This window comes from Pezoporus wallicus, unplaced genomic scaffold (genome assembly GCF_028554395.1).
Source record: "Pezoporus wallicus isolate ANWC-B61680 ecotype Strahan unplaced genomic scaffold, APGP_CSIRO_Pwel_v1 contig_8047, whole genome shotgun sequence".
Lineage (NCBI taxonomy): Eukaryota > Metazoa > Chordata > Aves > Psittaciformes > Psittacidae > Pezoporus > Pezoporus wallicus.
Genome location: NW_026639548.1, coordinates 525991 through 541019, shown reverse-complemented (window position 1 = coordinate 541019; position 15029 = coordinate 525991). Strand labels below are relative to the sequence as shown.

General features: G+C 37.9%; 2 protein-coding genes across 3 annotated transcripts in view; both read left to right on the top strand.

Moving 5' to 3' along the window:
• TXNRD2 (thioredoxin reductase 2) overlaps nucleotides 1-4405 on the top strand; it is a 32577-nt gene extending 28172 nt beyond the window's left edge. The window contains exons 15-17 of the mRNA XM_057414978.1: nucleotides 147-218; nucleotides 1571-1668; nucleotides 3927-4405. Coding sequence (XP_057270961.1) covers nucleotides 147-218; nucleotides 1571-1668; nucleotides 3927-4050 — 294 coding nt within the window. The 3' untranslated portion in view covers nucleotides 4051-4405. The remainder of the gene's footprint in view (nucleotides 1-146; nucleotides 219-1570; nucleotides 1669-3926) is intronic.
• A 5357-nt stretch (nucleotides 4406-9762) lies between these two features.
• GNB1L (G protein subunit beta 1 like) overlaps nucleotides 9763-15029 on the top strand; it is a 61257-nt gene continuing 55990 nt past the window's right edge. The window contains exons 1-2 of one of the 2 annotated variants that reach the window (XM_057415005.1): nucleotides 9763-9957; nucleotides 14129-14330. The gene's annotated coding sequence lies outside the window, so the exon portion shown is untranslated. Of the gene's footprint in view, nucleotides 9958-12844; nucleotides 14331-15029 lie in introns of those variants that run through there. The other variant, XM_057415003.1, reaches the window with a different exon arrangement.

Below are 15029 nucleotides of genomic sequence, written 5' to 3'. Positions count from 1 at the left end.
CTTTAAAATAATGAACGAGTTATAAATAAATCATTTTTTTCTACAATATTATAAATGTGTCATAATAATAGTCATTATAATACTAAATAGCAGTTTTTTACATAATAGTACTCTCTAACAGAAAATGTTACTGTTTTCCCTACCAGGTATACCATGCGTATTATAAACCTTTAGAGTTTACAGTGGCTGAAAGAGATGCGACTCAATGCTATATAAAAGTGAGTGTTGTGAGCTTTAACTTGCTTTTAACTGATAACAAGAGATATGGTAGAGCCAGCTTCGAGGAGGACTGTTTGGCAAAAAAAAAACCTCTCAAGATGGATGAAATATTTTCTTGGTGCAACCTGTCTCTCTTGTCAAACTTTGTGTGTTCAATGTTCATTACATATCCTACTGCATATTAAAATTGCTTTACAAATATTAGAACCTTTCAGAGCCGACATTCTGTTGATTGATACCATCTTTGAACTGCTTTTAAGATGCTAATAAATATTCCAGTTTTTCTAATTATATTTTGTCACATATGATTTATGTAAATGCCTTAGTAGCTTGCCTTAACTGTCCCAAGTACCAGTGCAACTAAACTGATGCTACTTTTTAGCTATTCCCTTTAAATTATGCCAATTAAATATTTGAGGGTAAAGTAGTAATAGCATAAAAATTGCTGGATGATGTTGAATATAGTCCTTACTAAACTCCCAAAGCACATGAACAGACATTAAATTTGAGAGTTTCGAACTCTATTGCAAGAGGGTTTTATCTTTTAAACTCCTTGATATTTTAAGAACCATGTCAAGTTTGCTGCTGTTCCTGGGATTTCTAATGAAAGAATCCAAGCCCTTACTGAATAACAGAGCCTATTAGATTAGTGATGATTTAATGCTTGATGGGTGGACAAAGGGAGAGACTGACTTTCTTTTCATAATTATAAAGATGGTGTACTTAAAGGAACTAAACAGTTTTCATTAAGTTCTCTAATAAAAGTGACTGAGGCCCTCCCAGATACTTATTAACTCACCTTCATCTGTGGATGCTTCCAAGCCTTGACTCTTTTTTAGGTTATGTGGCTGATGTGGTAAATGTATCTCACCAAACATCCTGCTGTGTTTACTGACTGAATCAAAAAGGCACAAAATATTCTATAATTGGTAGTGGTCATCTTTGGAAATACAGTTGGTTAGCTAGTGAGAGTAAGTGCACGGGCTTGGAATTGCTAAGGTAGCCACTCAGTGTCAAAATAACACTAGTCTGGTTTCTAGACTACAGAAGATATTTTGAGGATTTCATACAAATGACAGACAATATTCAGTTTACCACAAATTGTCATTGTCAGTGGCTCCCAGAAGTCTGAAAGAAATACATCAATAAAGCTTCGATTCAGGAAAGTGCTTAAGGACAAGCATAAAACCTATTGAAGTCAGTAAGTCTTAAGCAAGTGCGTAAGTTCTTGGCACACTGGAGTAAACAGCTGTACTAGGATCTCAGGGCACTTCAGTTTCATTTAATTCAACTTCATGCCTTATCTTTAAATGTTCTAAGAAAAGATCTCTATGTAATGTATTGTTTTCAGATGGTGTGCTTACGAGAGAGAGAGCAACGAATACTTGGCCTTCATTTCATTGGTCCAAATGCAGGCGAAGTTATTCAAGGATTTGCTCTTGGAATCAAGTAAGTACAAAAGAATGTCTCTAACTTCTAAAGCCTGCTTTTTAAGTTATTGTAAGATTATAAAAGATAGCTGCCTAGTTTTGGCAACACTATAAAGAATCCGTGATTTTTGTTACTTTTATGTAGAATTGCACATATTTTCACTAAAAATACTGCAGTTCTTCATTAAGTTGTACTGGATTTAGTTACTGTAATACTGGATATAGTTAAGGAGCAACTGAGGAAAATACATTGTTGGCTTGATATAGTTAAAGCAAAAAATAAAACTGTGCATTAACTTACTAATATAAGTTTTCTCAGAGTGTAGCTTCTTTTGCATTCTATGTGCAGGATAGGAAATCACCATATAGTTTTGCAAGTCACTTATTTAAAAAGATATTTGTGCTCTTCAGAAAAACCCTTTCTTTATACCTGCCAAGCATTTTCTTTCTTAATCTCATCTTTAAGCATGCACAGCCATTGCTCATCAAAAGCTCAGCAAGGACTTGCATGAATTTTTATATTTTTTGGGTTGTAAGCTAACCCCAAATGAGGTAAGGTAAGAAAGAAACCTCTGTAGGCTGATGGAAGGGGAGAGATTCTTTTGTCTGGAGCTATCTGATAATTGCAGTAACAAGCTTACCCAAGTAGATGAACCTTTGTGATTTGATCTTGTTTGATATTACTCAAATATTAACATGAAAGTTCTCCCTTTGAAGGAATGAGGAATGATTCTGGGTCCTGTCTGGTTAAATAGAGAATTCCTACTATGCTTCTTGTGTGCTACAATTACTTCTTATTTGTTTTTATATTTCCCTTCTTAATGCTGATTCACATCTTCAGAAATGTTGATTTGTGTATTTATGTTACTAAATTATAGTTTTTAACTCCTCTTTGAAGAAAGTATGCTGGGACACAAGGAATCAACCCTAATTGTGGTGTATGTTCATTTTCCTAAATATCATCGTTTTATTGCAGTTTTAGTCTTACAGTTGTGAGTGACTAGCATAAATGAAAAGCAGAAAGGATTAAGAAGGCAGGACCGCAAGTATCATGTGAGGAATATCTTGGAAATCACTGATTGCAGTGTGCCCTCAGTACACATTTTCAACATGTGTTTGTAGTCCATTAATTGCCAGTGGTATAGATTCTAGAACTACATTTTTTAGGATGTCATTGTTTTGAAGTTTTATCCAAAATAACCAGTGAAAAGGAAGCACATGAAACTGGAGTGCTTTTCTGCCTTGCCTGAGGGAAATTAAAACTTTAGCCACAGTAAGAGGTTTTTCAGCAGGTCAGATTCTTGTATTGGTTTCTATTGTATTTCACAAATCCAGAGTTTTCAATGTGGAACACCCACTGTAAGAGCTGCTGTTCTCCTTTGTCAAATATTAGGTCTTACTTCAGCCTCTCCAAAGGATGACTTTCCATCTTCCCTCCCCACTTAGCACTCCAGTAACATCTGTGCTTAGCAGCAATTTTTTGCTTGTTGGTGCTTTTTTGGATGTAGAAGGAGAAGACACCTATGAAGACAGGAGACTCCTCTGTATTTTGTAGAAGGAGAGAACATTATTCCATAGAGAGCTTGGAACAATTCTTAAGTTTAGGGCCATTTTAGCTATTCTTACAGTATGACCTGCCAGGAATAGCAGCTTGAAGGAAAGTCTAAGAATGTTATTGGACGTGTAAAGGAATTAAGCTAGGGCATATTAGTGCCAGGTTTTTTGGTGGGGTTTTGTTTTGTTTTGTTTTGTCAAAGAAAGACTTTTTCCTTCTGCTTATGTTATTGATAATTTCAGTTTAATCACCAGACTTTCTCTAAGATCGTGGAAGAATATTCCGGTATTACTTCCTTCAGCAGATTCCTTCCAGCAGTCCTAATTATTATTTTCTCCTTCTGTGCATATATGTGTGGTTTTCCATCTGGAGTCAGAGTTAGTGAAACACACATGTATGTACAAGAAAAGCTGAAGGCTGCTGTTTTATCACATGCTTTTGCCATAGGCTCAGTTGTGACTTGGGATAAATTGCTTAATTCTCTGTCTCAACTCTTAGGACAATTCTTCCCTACCTAACAATGTTGTGAAGCTGGGTGTTTAAATGTTGTGTAAGTGCCTGAGAAATAATAGACAGCATTGTTTGAAGAATGAATGAACTCCTCTTCTGATAAAATGGATAAGAGCAGAATTACTTTGATGTCTTAGGACATTCTAGCTGCTTCAGGTGAATAGTGTTTGACTTTGTGAATCTTCGGTTTGGTTGTTGTTTTTTTTTTGTAGATGTGGTGCTACATATCCTCAGCTAATGAAGACAGTTGGCATTCACCCTACCTGTGCTGAAGAAATTACCAAGTTGCACATTACAAAGCGTTCTGGCTTGGATGCAACAGTTACAGGCTGCTGAGGTTAAAAATGCCATCTCTGGAAAGAAGGAAAAAAAGCACAAAATATATTTGTGAAGAAAAGGGGCACTTAGACTTATGAACAGTTTTAATGGTTCAAGTTCCAGGAATCTTTTCTCATTCTCCCTGTAGATAACTTTCTTTTTCAGCTAGATTGTCCTCACACCATCACAGTTCTAAAACCAATTCAGCCCTGCTGTAACAAATTCTATTTCAAAGTGCCTATAACTCTTACCTTTCTGGAGCCAGGAATAATCACAGGTTTATATATGTAAATATAACTGAAGCCATTGACATCTGAGGCCCTCTACAAATGAAGCCATTGTCATTTGAGTTTCTGTTGGCATGGCTGACTGACCCTAGGGGCTGGACAAGGCCTCCCTTAGAATTTTGGCCATGAGACTTTCTCCTGAGTGCTTGGATAGTTCATTACCTATCCTAATCTTGAACACTGAGATGCTGTACTCACTAGTAGAAACAAGTTCCCAGACTGTGTAACAGTGGGTTAGCAGTCATTTTGGGATTTTCTTTAAAATGTAGTATGTACAGGAATTTAATAGAAAATCACTTATCACTGAAGCTATGCTGCTACTGGATGAATCCCAATGGATTAATCAGTGGCAGCCTGGTCATAACATTACGGTGATGGCTGAGAATGAATAAGCTCAGAGGTGTTAAAGAAAAAGTTGAATTTTATGGTGACTTCTCTGCCTACTCCCAAAGTTTCTAATTCACTTCAAATTGACACATCTCACAAATTATTGCTTGAACACCATATATTAAGCAACACTGACAAGTAGAGTCAAAACAGCTAATAATCCAATTCATGCCACATTTTATGTTTTATAGGATATGGAAATCTGGCTGACACAGTGATATATTTGTTGGTTGGTTTTTAAGATTTTCTCCCTGATGAGGTGGATACTGATTCTGAATGGATTTAGGTCTGGCTTTAATAGAACATGTTACTGAAGGGAACTATATTAAACAATGATCTAGAAAGGAAATAGTCCTGCTTAGAATAAAGACAGAAAATAAATAGCTGCAAACTTGTCTTTTTAAGTATTGGCCAGAGTAAGAAAGCATTAATCTGTTGCAAATTTCTGCTTATGTTCCTGCTATCCAGAAGGGGGAGATGCTGGCTAATTTGTAGCAATGAAGAAACAGAAACCCGATGGTGAAGCTTCCTTTGCAGAACTCGGTTAAATAAGTAGCCTGACAAAGGCAAACACAAACTGCAGTAAATTTTCAGTCCAAGTTGCAGTTGTCAACATTTTATATGCATAGTCCTATATTTCTTGCACCCTTTACAGTAGTAGAAGATCAGTTTGAGGTGAAACAAATGTGTCCTTCTTGCAGTTAATTCATATCGGTGGTTTTGTGTGTGGAATTTGGTAGTTCCATAGCTATCCTACTGCTTGTTGCACAGTTCAGAAGAATAGTCTGATGGTCGTGTATATATTTGCTAATTTTAATTTGATTGCCATTTCACTGCTGCAGCATGCAACACAGACAAATGGTTGGTTTCTTTCAAGGGTGGTATCTTTTTTACTATGATAAATCATAGTAAAACTGAGAAACTGTTAGACAAATAATGATCAGAACTTCATTCTAAAATGTGATGTAACAGCATTTGTCACACTGTCACTGATAATAGAATACTGCTTTTCTGAAGATTTGTTCTGACTTAACAACAAAAGAAATCTTAAATGCTTTCTTTAGAAAGTTTCCTGATTTATGGCCCATATTTCTGGTCCATAAAAGAGGAAGAAGTGGTACAATTTGATTGCAGATGGCATTCCCTGTGAGATCTACTGATGCTATTTTTCATCTGTGAGGTTATCCATAAGGTTGTAGTTGAATAAAGAAGCTTTTTGAGTGGAAGTGTTGTTGAAACACTGCCTGAATATTGCAATTGCCGTTAGAAGAAATGATGAAAAATTTATATCTATATATAAATGTGTGCATACCTGTGCATTCAGAAGTTGATTTCCCTTATTAAAGACCTTCTGAGTATGATGCTGCTAAAAAAAAAACCCTACTAGATTTTCCAGCTGTTTATATATAAATTTTTTTTTTAAAGTTCATAGTAAAATGAGCTTTCTTAAAACTTAATATTTCAAAACTTTGAGATTCTGAGCATTGCATCCTACAGAGATTTTGCTGTCAGAAACATCCCACCTCTGACTAAACTGTAATGTGTATGCATGCAAGATTTTTTTTTTCCTAGTGATTGCCTATTACAATTCCTTTTGTACCCCTGATTGGTGTTTAGCTGTGTGTCAACTGCTTCTCTTCTCTGTCTTACCAGTGCATCCAACAGACTGAGGCGTCTGCTGCTACAGACAAATAAATGGAAAGATGAGTTAATTTCATTCATCGTAAAGTTCCAAATAGTGATTTGGGAGAACAAGTAAAGAGATCTCAAGGAAATGTATCCTCAGTGTATGTGGGGTGTGAAAGTAAGGCATGTCATCATTCTCAGGAGTAATAGAACTGTATTCGTTTTAGAACTGCTGAGTGGTCTGCTTGAAAATTGATCCTGAATCTTGAACAGCAGCCTAGTTCTGTTATTCATTTAGTGGAAAAAATTGTTGCCCCCAGTGTAAAACTAAACATACATTGACACCTATACAACCTTAATGTCAGCATCAACATCAAGACAGAATAATGACAACTACTGTGATTGTGCTTTTTTTCCTGAAGGATTCACCAGGGATGGTCATTAAGAATTGTTTTTTTAAAGCCTGACAGATACCAGTTGAAATGGCTGATGTACAGTGCAAATTACTGACTATATGTGAGCACGTTAAAAAAGAAATCAGAAAATTTAGTCAGGCTTCTTCTCAGGATGCCAGCTGATGAGGGCTTGTTTGTCAAACCACCCCGTGGTGCAAACAAGTCTGAGCGTTGCTGGGTCCCTCATATGTACGATCCCAATATTTATTGTGTTGTGAATTAATGGATTAATAAAGATATTTTTTTCTAGTAAGTGCTTGAATGTATTTATTTGATTTTGTTCATATGACTTATGCTGGCAAAAGATTTCTTTTTTGATCTTAACCCTATTTCTCTTGGTTGAGATATTTGTTAAGGAAACGAAGTAGACAGACCTTTTAATAAGGAGATGTTGATACCTCTCTGATGTGTAAACTGAAGAGCCATGAAGATTATCCAGGCTGGATGACCTTCTTGTTTTAAATTTAAACTAAGGGAATCTCTAGGCTTGTAAGTGTGGTTTCAAATACTCTCCTGTTTATTCCTGCTAATGAGGTCTAACAGGTATTTTCACAGTCCATATGTGCTAACATGCTGCTTGAAGATTTGTCAAAATAAACTCCTTTGAAATACTGTGCAGTCAGGATGTTGCACAGGACTATATACTGTATTGTACAGTACCTGTTCACTTTGGGTTTTAAACTAGAACATGTAGTGGAAAGAAAGCATTGCAGCACAGCTAATTAGTAGCTGTGGGTACTGCTATGTAAAAGTGTTGGAAAGTGAACTGGGAAATGCCTAGTATTTTAAAACTCTGGTAAACTTCTCTGTCAGAAAAGAAAGGGACTACATTGTTTGAATTCATGTCCATTTTATTTCTTTAAATCCACTTATTTTGATGAGAAGTTCCCATTAAGTCTGGTGATGCTGAGCTTCTGAAACAGGCTAATTTAATATTACCTCAGTATATGCCCTGGATTTCATGCTGAGAAGGAATATTGACTTTATTATATTTAAAGGCATTTTGACTTTTGCATTTTTAATCTAATTTTCTGGAATATTTCATCGCAGGTTCTAACTTACTAGGACAGCTAGAAACAGTGGCTAAAAAAGGTAAGCATAATTCCTAATTTTTGTTATTATTCCTTATTTTCATGTACTGCTTAATCATAGATTCATAGAATGGTTTGGGTTAGAAGGGGCGTAAAGCTCATCTAGTTACAACCCCCTGCCAGAGGCAGATACACCTCCCACTAGACCATGTTGCTCCAAGCCCCATCCAACCTAGCCTTGAACACTGCCAGGGATGAGGCAGCCACAGCTTCTCTGGGCATCCTGTGCCACCGCCTCAGCACCCTCCCAGTAAAGAACTCCTTACATCTAATCTAAATCTGCCCTCTTTCAGTTTAAAGCCATTTCCCCTTCTCCTATCACTACATCCTCTTGTAAAGAGTCCCTCTCCAGCATTCTTTGTAAGTTCCCTTTTTGTACTGGAAGTCTGCTATAATGTGTACCCTCTTCACGAGGTTGAACAACCGCAACTCCCTTAGGAGCACCTCATAGGAGAGGTGCTTCAGCCATCTGATCATCTTCACAGCCCTTCTCTGGAGTTGAATATACAGCACTATTTATATTATACCTAATGATAGCTTGTTCTCAATGCTAAAGTATTATGTACAATTAAGTTTTGCTTTTTCCAATCTATGCATGCACTATATGTCATTATACCTACAGAAAATATTTCTGCAGTTTAGAACATTCCAGACCAGGAGCTGGAAAAGATATTTCAGTACAGCAGATACACTTTTGTTTGTTTGCTTGCTAGCACAGTTATTCAGATAAAAACATAGGTGCCATAGTGCAATGTATTTCTGATGAGAACAATTGCATGTACAGACTTCTGAGTTTGAAGGCTCATGCCTATCCAACAAAGTAGGCAATTTTTTGCCCATACAAATTGCCATTTGTCTAAATCCCAGTGAAATCAATGTATTCAAAGTTAACGTTAACCATTAATTTCAGTGGGATGCAAGTATGTGTCTTAAGTGCTCTGTTAAAGGGGAATCAATAGAAGCATATGCCAAAATGTCTTTCATTATTACAGTTGGGGAACAGACTGCAATTATGATTCAAAACATAAAAGGTACAATAGACATCTATGATTAGGCAATGAAATATGCCTTTAATAAGCATAGTGCAGACAGTTTGTTTTGCAATAAGTAAACTTGTATAAAATTCATTGACTTTTTCATTCTTTCAGATCTGTGTGCTCACTTTTAAGAGAGGTTTTTTAGTTTTATGCACAAAGTTTTCCTGATGTTCTTCCAGAAGAAAGGTTGGGTTTGCAAGCATTTATTCTACTGCCAAACTTGAATTTTACTGGGAAAGGAGGAAGGAGCAGAGCAGACTTTCCCCTCCCCCCCCCCCCCCCCCCGGACAGCATACAACAGATACTAATTTTTTTTTAAATGGAGTATTTCTGTCCACTACATGTCCAAGGGCTAATTATGTTTCTGTTGTGGCACTCAAAGTCATTATTGTCAACTCTTCTTAGTTCTAATCCTCTACATTGAGTTTGGGTGAGCCAGGTGAAATATCCCCTTCAGCACCTTACTGCAATTCTTGTCAATCATCTTGCCATGAAAAACATGCATATTACAAAGGCCTTGGCAACACTGCATCTGATTTCAGTCTTTAATCTTATATGTACCTTAAGAAAACACCATTCCAACTACTGAAGTTCTGTTTGGGACGTGAATGGGAACTTATTTGCTGTGGGAAACAAAAGAAAATTATCTAATCTTTAATGGATATAATGGAACTCTTTGGCCATTGCAGTATAAAGACTTAGTACTAAACCACTGATCTAGGAAGTAAGCAATTAGTACAGTGAACTGGTGTAGAAATGAAGCAGAATATCTCATGTGAATAAGTAAGAAAATGCGTATTTACTTATTCATCCTGTAATTATAAAATACCTCATTTCAAGCACTGGTGGAGTTAGGAGAGTGTCTTTTTTTGTAATCCCTGGGCTTTCTTTGCAAGGACTGCTGTTCACTGAAGTCCATTTTTAAGCATGGTACTGTGTGTGTCTTTTGTTGTTGTTTTCAAGATTAGCACATCTAAACTCTTCTGGTCCTACAATGGAAAATTAACATCATCTCTAAGAAACTGGAATACAAACTAATAAGGTAGGTTTCCAGAATCTGATTGCATCAGTCAGAAAGATATAGTACGAAGAGAAAAGTGGATATTCCCTGGGGGGGGTAGTGTGAAATGGAGACCAGTCTTGTTTGAACAATGTGCTTTGCATTGTTACTTAGGTAGAGGTTTTGGGAGTTGCAGCCTGTCAGAACCAGCATCTTCAAGGAGGGGGTGGGGGAAATTTTTTCCAAGTAAAAGTCTCAGCAGTTTGTGGTATGTCCAGTGTACTAGTACAATAATTTAAGGAAACCCTTTTATACTCCATGAAAGATGAACTGTAAAGATACGCTTTCTGCACCTCCTCTGTTTTTCTTCAGATCCTTCAGAAAGACTGTTGAATTTTTTCCTTCTTCTTTCCCTTTACTTTAAGGCAACATGGAAATCAGGCTTGGTTTTCCTTGTTTCGGCATAAAACTGAACAGCACGATCTTTCTTCTTATATCTTTCATGAGGAAGCTTCTTTTTCTCGAGGCTGTGTGAAGAATTTTTCTCTCTTACTAATGTGTGAATGAACCCTAATGCAGCCAAATGATATTCCATTCACTATGTCAGAGCAACAGGTTAGCTTTATGCAGGAGGATGAGCTGTTCTACATGGTGCCTTAGTTCGTAACACAATTAGTAATGCACAGCAATCTTTATTTAAACACCTTTGTTCAACTGGGACAAAGGATTGAGCTGGGGCATTTTTATTTTATCTTTATAACCTTCCTTTTCGTCTCTCTCAAAGGATCAAGAGGAAGTGCATTAATTTTCAACTTCACACAAAGGCAATTTGTACAAACATAGCTGAAAACATCAGGAAACTCAGGCATTTTACTAGAGAAATGGAGTCAGCTGATGTTCTGCTGGCAAGAAACTCCTGAATATTTGGAAGAAGCTGTTAGGCACAGTAGTTTGGGCAGTAGGGTGATCATATCATATTCTGATAGCACTGTTCAGTCTGGCTAGCTTAGATGAATGATTCCCATAATGTAGAAAGCAACAATTAGTAACAGGAAGCAATTTAAAGAATACAGGCTGCTTTGGAGACTTAAGAAGTGGGTCTCAGATTGTCAAAGGAGGGGTTTTTTTGACTCATTTAATTTACACCAGACTGGGATCTAATTGAATCTTGGGAGTGCTTTTGATTTTTGCCTCTTTAATTAGCATTCAGTTTATTTCTTAAGACATATTTCAAACACAGGAAAAATAAGTTCTTCTGACACTTCAGACTTTGCTTGCATTGATTTCTGGCCTTATTCATTCTGTGTATGTCATGATAGCTTGAAGTTTCAGGTCAGGACTTTGTTTCTTATCCCTAATTAGGGATTTAATTGTATTATTCCTTGCTCCTTTAATTTTTCTTGTTCTGTTTTTTCATGAGATGCTCATTCTACTTTACTTAGCTACTTGTACCCCTGTTTAGGTATTAATAAGTGAATTCGCTTTGGATAGGGTAAGAGCCCAGTGTATTTGTAAGAGGGCATTTCAGGATTTTCTGCTTGCATCTTCCTTGAAATCCCTTGTACTTTCCAAATCTGGAAATACTATAACTCTGGAGGAGGTCCTTAACTGTGGTATAGTCCCAGTTGAAGAATAAGAGACTGTTTGTGTTTACAGTTGGACCTTCCAAAAGGTATCATCTTTCTTTAATGACAAAACGTATCAGATTCACAAGCTGTGACAACAGTGCCTCTGGGTTTCCATGACAGTGGCAAAGTGGAACATTTGATGAAATCTGCTTGTGAAATGCAAGGCCACCTTCTCTGTCACTGTGGTTACTGAGAGCTCTATGGTCCTCCATTTTTGTATGGAGTAGCAAATTCTCAAAGTGCAGAAGGTTACCCTAGAATGATGTCCCATGTGTGTGGCTTAAACATCCTTGTGAGGCCACTTCAGTGTCTTATGCTCTAGATCTGACAGTCCTAATATTTCCAAGTTCACAAGTTGGGTGAACATTTGCTATAAGCTATTGAGTTGATGCCTAAGAACAGTGGAGGGGGGTGTTCACTTAGACCTACACTATTAATTGAAGCACTCTCCCTCACTGTATTTCAGTGAAGTGTAGCCAAGAACAACAAGATAAGAATTAATGTGACAAGGGAGTTTCTCAGACTGTGCTGGTGCACATTAGCTTGGCTGAAGAGAAAAAGAAGCTGATACTTGAGTCTTTTGAGTTGCAAAGGGTCTGGTCAGTCCTTGAAGGGGAAGCACATGAATGGCCCAGTTGTCATCGCATTTTATTTTTCCTCCAGCTTTGACTAATGGTGCATTTCCTCTGGCCTCCCACGTGCTGTCTGTGGCTGACTAGCTTTGTCACTCTTCACATCTAGTCACTGCCTTTACTGTCCACGGTGTTCCCATAGCAGGAACCCGGTGTCCTCTAGAAAAACGCACAGGCACAAACCATCTGTCATTCTTCCCACTCCTCTTTCAAGCGACCACTTCCCATATTGTGTGGCCTTGCAGGCTGAAAGCAGCCTGCCTCCCCCCAGCCTCCCTTCGCATGCCTGGAGTACATGCCAACTCCCTGCTTGATAAGGGACCTCCCGACATTCTGCCTGTAAAAATACTAATGGGCATCTCCCTGCTGATAACCAGCTCTGCCTTTTTATTGTGTTCATGGGGTGATAAGTTGTCTGGATCAACAAGGAGTAGTCCCTTTTGCAGGCAAAGTAATTAGGGTCAAATTAGGTGTGAGTTGTGAAATTAATCATTGCAACCACCAATAATTTGTAGTGTGCTGTGGACAAAGGGAAAAAAAAAAAGGAGGCTGGAGAACAGAAGGAGAAATTATTGTAAGGCACAAAGAACCAAAGCGATCAGGAAGAAGGGAGGAGAGAATGGCTGGCTATGCTGTAGGCTCTGCTGGATTTGGTCTCCTGCACCTGTGAACTGTGAAATCATAGAACAAGGTAATTCTTAAACATCATTTGAGAGTCCTAATTAATCCATGCCCGGGGTGTATTAAGGAGAGGAAGAGACCTGAATTTGCAGGAGAAATAGTTAATTTATGCGTATATTGATGGTATTGCTTGCACATCACATTGTTTGAGAGTCTGCCTCCCCAGAAGTATGCTCACGGGACTTGTAATATTTAGGTGCTCTAGGAAAACCTGCAGCTATAGCCATTGATGCAGACTAAGCTGTGCCTAAACCACATCTGTCAAATGGGCAACACTGACAGTATAGTTAGATATACTTTTACCTATTAAAAAAAAAAATCATACAAGCACCTTTTCTGTATGTTTAGTAAAAAAAAAAAAAGGCAATTTTGTTGCTTTATTTCAAGTACTGGCTTGTGGAAGGTGTCATAATCTGAATCTATAACATGAATTATATAGATCTAGTCTCTGCTGGAAATTAAGTCCAACAGATCTAAATTATACCTGGAATTTCTAAGCTGAAAATCCAGTTCATCCTTCTGTGGCAGCACTTGACAATAAACGTATGACCCATGTCTAGAAATTATGTTCTCTGAATCTTGCCTTTTCCTACAGCATAGCTTACACTCACTGCTTGGGGATACAACTTCTTGGATCAGTTGTTGCCAGGGCTGCATTACAGTGGTTCTGAGATGATTAGAAGAAAGCAATGTAGATAAACCTTCAGTTTATGTATATAAACAGTGTAACTGGCATGAGCATGTTTTTCCAGGACCATTAACCAAGTCTGGGAGAAGGCAGATGCAACTCAGAGGTCAAACCTACAAAAGCAAAGCCACTTTGACACACCAAGACCTCTCTGTGAGTTTGTTCTAACTTCAGAAACTGGGGAACGTCAAGCAGAGAATGGGACTAGAAGATAGTACACCACCTGCTGAAAAGCTTCAGTTTTGTTTTCTGGGGTGAAGAGCCTGAATTTTGTGCCTAAAATGCAAAGCTGAAGGTGTGCTGAATTTGCTTGGAAATGCTGCAAAGCTATTTTCATTTCCTGTAACTGTTGCGAGGTTGGCCTTTTTCCATGGCTAAGTCCCAGTTCTTCGCTAGTCAGAATGAAGTGGCAGGGGAAACTCACTTTCTCTTTCATCTTACAGTATATCTAGGAGGCAAGAACCAAGACTTTGAACCATTAATTCCTAAGCCTGTGGCTTGATTTGCTGCAGTAGAAACTGTGCTTTAAGGGTTTTGTCTTCTCATACCAAAGCTAATTGTTAATTGCATCTTCTTTTCTCTAGCCACTGCCACAAGGAATGACTGCCTTCTGTGCTGTTGACAGATCTGCCCCTTCGTTATCAGACACTGCTCTTTTGCCATCTCAGCTTCATAACAATTGCCTCTGCCTGGGAGCCAGTGGAGCAGCCACGTTGGGCCAAGGAGTTCTCCGAGGAGAATGATGGATGATGGAGTGATTCCCTTCAACATGTCTGGGACACTGAGGTTGTGTTAATTTTTTATCTCCCCCCATATTTCCCCTTTCCCTGCTCTGAATTCTGAAAATTAATCATGGTATTCTGTATGGACACAGAGACAATACTATAGTAATTTGGAAAAAAAAATCATTTTACGGCACTGCTGTGTATCTCTTTTGTCAAAATTGTGAGTAAAGAGATAATTACTACAGGTGAGAGAGGCTGATGGATGACCATCAGAGGGTACATAGGGAATAAATTTGATTGGCTCTGCCAAGTTTCTAGTGTTTATGCCAGCAATACTGCTACCTTTTCTCTCACTACTGTCATGTATGTCATTTTGCTGCAGTTTACATACTGGCCTCCCTCCTGTGCTTGAGGAAGAAGCAGGTATGAGTGATACAGTTATATTGGCACAAAACTCTGGAGATGTTGTACCAGCACAAAGCAAAGTTTGTCTGGAAGCAGCTTACTCTGAAAAGTGTCTGCAAGCAGTCAGATGTCCATGTGGAGATGGGTTCCTAGGACTGGATCTCAGCTGTATTGAAAATTAGCTTTGTATTCACATACTTCCCTGAAATATTCTCTAATAGCTGATTTGAACAGTCTTTAGCAGAGATCATATTTCTAGTTTGGGATTCTCATTATACATCTTTCATTAATACAGGGATTCTCCGCAATCAGAGACCAGCACCACAAAACAGCTGGATCTATTTTGGCTTGACAA